The 7046-nt window shown below is 38.8% G+C and overlaps 1 protein-coding gene across 2 annotated transcripts; it reads right to left on the bottom strand.

Annotated features, from left to right (window-relative positions):
* Positions 1-245: 245 nt before the first annotated feature.
* LOC6566637 (RNA-binding protein 39) lies at positions 246-6794 on the bottom strand. Of its 2 annotated transcripts, XM_032739228.1 has the most exons (6): positions 6707-6736; positions 6515-6629; positions 3913-4076; positions 2623-3042; positions 1395-2004; positions 278-1334 (listed from the first exon to the last, which is right to left on the bottom strand). In XM_032739228.1, exons 2-6 carry the CDS (start codon positions 6566-6568, stop codon positions 696-698), a joined length of 1887 nt encoding a protein of 628 aa, XP_032595119.1. In that variant the 5' UTR covers positions 6569-6629; positions 6707-6736; the 3' UTR covers positions 278-695. The 2 variants fall into 2 exon arrangements, with proteins under 2 accessions (XP_001992854.1, XP_032595119.1); XM_001992818.2 differs by having other exon boundaries at positions 246-1334; positions 6515-6794.
* Between the last annotated feature and the right edge of the window lie 252 nt (positions 6795-7046).

The raw sequence follows: 7046 nt of genomic DNA, 5'->3' as shown, positions 1-7046 counted from the left end.
TGTCACCTGACAACTTTTATCGATGTATCGGGGTTTGTTTGGTGGTAACTTCCGATTTTTGGGAAATATCGATTGACTATATACCGATATTTCAAGTATTTAGCGCTTTCAATTTATTTTGCTTGTTAAAAATTCTTAATATATTAATACACAGATTAATCAAATATGTGCACATTGCCTCTTATGGATATATTAAAAATTCCTTGCCCTGCTAGTAATTGAAAAATCAAAATTTTTGAATCGGATTTTTATTTTTGATGTTTTTTTTTGTCTACAAAATATGTTTCTTTTGTTGTTTACATAGCATTTTACATTTGTAAATATGTAGCGCTGTCTAAATTATTTACGCATTAAAAAAAGGAAAAAATATATAAATTGATAAGTTGGGAGGTTTTTTTCGCAAATAGTTTTGAGTTAAAATCCAAATGATTTTTGTTTTGTTTTTGGCGTGTTAGGAATGCCTAATTATATGATATATATGTATATATATCTTTAATTGTAATGTAATTGTATTTGGATGTGCCCCATTTTTCATTCAGCTTGCGGACCATTTACATAAAATTCGGAGTCTTTCAAAAAAATGTTACAATTATGACAAAATTAAATTGTTTTTGTTTAACGAATAATAACAATATATATTTTGATGCTGATGCTCGATATCGCATCAATCATCCATCCACCAACTATGAGCTCCATTAATCGTCGGTGTTCTTGCGCGTGGATGCAATCAAGTCGACGGCACTGATTGCATCCGGAAACATGGAGTGATAGTTGATGAGGGGCACATACGCCGCCGTTATGACACGTCCGGCAAACCAACGTCCGTGAAGCGAGTTCACAGCCAACACAGCCGTCGCCGTGCTAGGACACTTAACGTAAACGGTGCCCGTTGCCGAGACGGTGTCCACGTGTATGTGCAACACGCCGCCATGTTTAGTGCACTCTTCAAGCACATCGTCGCGCACCTCAGTGTCCCAGGTGGGATTCGTTTCGGTGCGCGGATCAAACATATTGGACAGTATAAAGCACTGTGTCGCTATCGATGGTGTCTGCTGTTCATGTTGCATCGGCGCCGGTTGAGGTGCCGTCGCCAGCAGCGCATTCGCTGCAGCTTGGGGCACAGCCAGACCCGCACCCTCGGCAAGTTTAAACATGAGCTGCAATCGTCCCGTAGCGCCGAGATCAATGCCACTTCGATCCATTTCATCAGTGTCCAGCGAGCTGGTGTTCATGTCCAGCCGTTCGGTCACATTGCCCACCTTCATGGGACGACCGGCGAGCTCAAAACCATTCAATTGTTCCAGTGCCTTCTTGGCATCGTCAGCATTGTGATACTACAAAGAACATATATAACATTTAATACATAGATTTATAATCATATATGGCGTACATACCGTTATAAAGCCATAGCCCTTGGAGCGACCCGTCTCATTGTCCATGATCAGCTGGATGACATCGATTTTGCCAAAGGGCTCAAAGATGCCGCGCAACATGTCCTCGGTGATGTTGAAGTGGAGCGAACCCACATAGAGGCGCATGGGACCCGTATGCAACTTGGGTTGGAACGGTGGCGGTGCACTCTGCAAACGATTCTTCTCGGCCTGGGTATGTTGCACCATGATCGGTACACCCAACAACCGCTGGCCGGATAAGCCCAGGGCAAGAGCAACAGATTCGGGATCCTCGAACTCAATGTAGGCGATGCCCTTGAAGCGTTTAGTCTTGTTGCACGTTATCAGTCGAACATCTCGCACCTTGCCCACGCTGGAGAAGAACTCCTCAAGGTCGCGGGCGCGTACACGTTGCGACAGTTGAATGCAGAAAACGGTGCGTGCATCACGCTCCTCGGGACTCAGCTCGGTGGGCGGTGTACGATCCCCGACGCCATTCGGCGGTGATCTGCCACTGCCAGTGCCACCACCTCCACCGCCACCATTACCACCGCCACCGCCACGTCCACGTCCGCCATATGATCGCGGTGAGTAGCTGGTGCGACGGCGACTGCTGCAGATGATAAAAATAAAAACGATTATTACAAGATTAACCTGTAGTCGACTACGAAATACCCTGCACCCAGGTGCTAAATATATTTTCTAGTTTTATTGACAAATTTCCCTCTGCTCTGCTCTAATTTTTTAAAGCCGACAAGGAAATGAAGAGTAAAAAAAAATCGTATTAAAACAAGTCCGAACTGAAATCACATTTTCCACTATAATTTGGATGCTACTCAGCCGATCATAAAGACATATAGGCAATTGATCAAGTTGATCAATAAAATGCCATTATAAATATATAAATTAGAAGCCTTTAAAATTATGTCAAAATATATATCCGAGTCGAAAATATATGTCGATATTGGAGAAACGAAAGCTGTTATCGATAAATTATAGACGACAAACTATATTCCAGATTCCAAGTTCTTACAGCCTCGGACAGAAGGACGAACTGATGGAAATACCTATATGAACTCGGTTGTTGATGCTGATCAAGAAGATATATATAATTTATGTGGACGGAGCTGCTTCCGTCTGTCTCTTACATACATTTGCAAAAAACCATTATAATATTGTAAAATTTTCAATGGGTTTACAGGGTATTCAAATTCTCAATATCTTCACTTACTTGGTGTCTCTGGAACGCGAGTGACTGCGTCGACGTTCGCGTATTGGACTGATGCGTGGCTTGCGCTGCGTGTCGCGAGAGCGACTGCGTCGACGTCTGTCCCGGGAACGACTGCGTTTGCGTTCCAGGTTGCTTGTCTTGCTGCTGCCGCGACGATCTCGTGAGGGATGATCCCGATGCGATTCGCTGCGTCCGCTGGCGCGTCTGCTGCTGCTCTCATCGCTGGGACGGTGTTCGTCGCGCGAGCGACTGCTGCGTTTGCCATCGCGATGGTTATAGCGATGTTCGCGCTGTTCCCGTTCCCTATCCCTGTCCTTGTCCCCCCTGTCCCTGTCCTTGTCGCGATAGTTACTGCGCTCCTTTTCGCGTTCCCGATCCTTGGAGCGTCTGTGTTTAGCATCACGCGATCCGCTGCGACTGCTGTGTGTATTGTAAAATGGAAAGAATGTTGTAAAACGTATTTTTTTTAAAAGCTATTTTCGTTAATTTCCCAGCAGCGAACTACTGAATTAGTTCTTATTACAGAATGCATACAATGTAATTGACTACCAACTAATGCTCTTTTATGCTGCGACACAATCTTGTCTTATTACATATTTCTTATATGTGTTGATTTCTTATCGGTTTCATTATCTCTTTTAATTATTGCGCAAGCGCAACTTTGCTTCTTTTTTTTTTTTTGCTATATAAAATGTATATTTATGTTCATATTGAAAGTCCAAAAATAAGTCAGCAAATTGTATATATTGTAAACGTTACATATTTTGAATATATAGAACTACATTTCGAATATACACATCTGGACAGTAAAATAGATATGACGCTTCATCTTCTATCCTTGGCGCTGTAGTGATGTTCTTGACTCATTTAATATTTTTCGATAGCTCAGTTAAGCGTTTATTTACTGAGTATATGCAAATATTACCCTTAGCAAAAAAAAATCAATAGAAAAATGAAAGTTTTCTTAATTTTATGCCGCTCGCGCCTCATTCACTGGCCAGCTCAATTTGAACTTTTAACAAAGAAATTAGCCAGAGACTCCTGACATTCATGGAGAAACAATTTCAGCTACCAATTGAAAATTAATATATTGTATATTGAACATGATATTTCTTATATTTTTTTTACACCTATTTTAATGTCCAGGAGTGTAGATTCCGACCCATCACATTGTGCATATGAAAACTGTGAATAGTACGCACTACGAATTGCATTCTGTCTTTCGCTGCTGGGTTGTTAATGAAACTGGAAACTTTTGACCGATTAATTTGAGGAGTGAAATGGACTTACCGTGATCGGTGACTGCGCTTTTTGCTGCCATTCGAGGAGCGAGTACCGTTTTCCCTATTCGCATAGCGTTGTTCATCTTCATCGTTGTCATCGTGTCCGGCGCTCTCACTGCCGCCGCTGCTGCGACCGCGTCCTCCACGTCCCGTGCTGCCCGCACTGACGTTCTACAGATACAGGGTGTGTGGTTTTTTGGTATTTTGGTTGGTTGTGGTTGATTTTGTTTTTGGGTTGTGGACATGGGAGAGTTTTGGAATTCGCAAGCAATAATATGTTGTACATATATATAGAATTTTTGGATTTCAATTTGTGAACATTGAGAGTGACACACAGACAAACACACACACACAGAGATATAGATAGAAAGTGATAGAGAGAGAGAGAGAGAGAGACACACACGCACACAAACAGAGCGTTTGGTTTTTCGTTGTTGGATTCGCACACGTTACGGTTAACGGTTGTTTTTCATTGATGTTGTCGTTGTCGGTTGTTGTTGTTGGTTGGTTGTTGTTGTAGTTGTTGTTGTATTCATTTTACAAATTTGTTTAGATATTTTTTGATTTTCATATTTTTTTTGGGGGGTATTTGTTTTTTTTTTTTTTGAATAAGAGAAAGCAAATCAAAGTAAATTAGTTAAATTTTTTGGTATCTGCAAGTATATAAAATAGAAATGCTTAAGTCAACAATGATCGTCTTACAGATCATTGCCAATTTATAGCAATAGAGCAGTAGTAGTAATATAAAAGTGATACATATGCGATTAGTAGACCTATATAGTAGTTGTAGTACACTCATATATATATATATATATATATATATATATATATATATATATAAATGATATATTATATATAGTACCTATACTGGATAGGAGTAGTTGGCTGTACCACACACAAAGTAAGAACAGTTGTAAGCAGTTCACGGCGAAATGTCTCCATACTCAAATTATGCAATTATTCTCTTCCTTTCGTTTTTTTTTTTTTTTGGGTATAGTTATTGGCTAGTTTGGTTGGGTTGGTTGCTCTTTTGGTTTGGCCTTTTTCTTTCTTTTTTGTTTTTGGTTTTGGTTTGACTATTTTGCGGACACCTCAGATCGCAGGCGCTCTCTCGTCTATATATGGACATATATACATATACATATAGATATAAGTTAGAGTTATATATATAATTGTTGTGTAGTGAGAAATAGTTTAAAGTTTTGCTTATTACGTTTTTTTGAATTTGATAAGTGGTTTTTGTATTCATTTTTATATTTGGGCATTTTTTTTTGCTTTTTGGTTTTTTCAGACTCGACTCCTGAAAGAGCAGTGAAGTGGACTTGTGAGACTTTCTTTCTTTCATTCTTGTCTGTCTGTGAGTAGTGAGAGTAGTAGTTGTGCTGCCTGCTGCCCCAGACAATAGGTAGAAGAGTTTATCTGAAATTTAGTGCACGTTCAGTTTTCATTGATTGATTTTTTTTTTATTTTTTGGTATGGAGAAAAAAACAGAAACAAATCATACAGAAAACAATAAATGCCTAGATATGTTTTGGTTTTATTTTTTTTGTTTTTAGTTTCTTTTTTTTACGCAGTTTCTGGCACATTCAAAACTTACCAAATGGTCTCCAGCTTTTTGTGTTTAGAATGACCAAAACAATCACTAGCAACAATATTGAGCTTATACGATTTCTGCAAAGACATTTCACCCTTAAGAATTATTCTCGCTTTTTTCTTTGAATTATTTGCGTTGTTTTTTTTTTTTTTTGGTAGTGTGATATTTTTTTAAATATATTTTTTATTCATTTGCACATTTTGCATAGAAAGAGACAGAGAAAGAGAGATAGACGGAAAGGAGAGCAACCATATCAAATGTCATTTTCCATTTAGAGAACAAATTTTTACAAAGTGAGGCAAAGCTTGAATAATGTTCCCAAGTGCATTTGAAATTCAATATGCTCTTCCATCAACTGCAAATCAATTTCAATACACACACACACACATACTTACAGACACACACATACATCTTCCATCATATTTACTGTTAAATACTTTAATTTAATTTTAAACCTATTTAAACATTGTTTATCTCTTACACTTTGAAAAGATTAGATAAACTGAAACGTTTAAGTAACGAGCCCCATTTGATTTGCCGGAATAAACTATACAAAAAAAATGTCTCATGTCTCACACACACACACACAGATGGGTGGCGTCTAGTATAAAAAAAAAACAGAGGTGTTTAAGAAACACCGGCCGACTTTTGCCCTATGCGTTTGTCGATAGTCGATTGCATTGCATGGGAAATTGGGTTAAAAATCGATTCGAGACAGCCACTTTGCATGCAGTGCTCACACACACACACGCACCTACACACACAAAGGTGACCAATGTGTGTACGTGCATGTGTTTGTGTGTATGCTTGTGTCTGCAGACTTTAAAAAAAAATACATACATACATAAATACGTACGTACATAATACACACGGCGCGCTTGTGGGTGTCTATTTAGAAGAGAAGTATACAAACATTCATATAAATAATAAATATACCGTTGTTACAATGATAACTTATTGTTTTGTACAAACCGTTTGCTCTTAAATTATATGCAATCAAATTTGATGCACTTACGTTTTTTTGATACGGCGCTTCCAGCATTGCTTCGACATCAAAGTCCTCGGCCATGTTGAATTGTTGTTGGAACAGCGGGGGGAAGGGGGAAGTGTCGCCCTTAGTCTAGTTTTGTCTAGCACGGTTTGAAGAAACCAAAATTGTTGTTGTTGTTGTTGGTATGCACACAGCACAACTCGATGGCTCACTTACGAACTTTCTTTTCAATTCTTTTTGTTTGGCAAATACAATTTTCCTTAATTTTTTTTGTTGAGATTTTTTCCACAGCGTGGCCGACTATATTGTGTTGCTGCAGGGTTGATAATTATCGTACATCGATACTCACACAAGTATCGATACTTCTAAGCTCACATTAAACCAAAATAAAGGGCAAATAAATAATGTACCGCATATAAATACATACATACACATTTAAATATCGTATATACAATTTATTTCACACTTGAATCAATATTATTGCCGTTTCAATATTTGCTCAATATTTGCACAGCTTGCATGCTGGCTCACTTCAATGGCGTTGCCAGATCGTTGC

Source organism: Drosophila grimshawi, unplaced genomic scaffold, assembly GCF_018153295.1.
Source record: "Drosophila grimshawi isolate 15287-2541.00 unplaced genomic scaffold, ASM1815329v1 contig_1377, whole genome shotgun sequence".
In the NCBI taxonomy this organism is placed as follows: Eukaryota; Metazoa; Arthropoda; class Insecta; order Diptera; family Drosophilidae; genus Drosophila; species Drosophila grimshawi.
The sequence above is the reverse complement of the archived record's forward strand: the minus strand, read 5'-3'. Positions and strand labels throughout refer to the sequence as shown.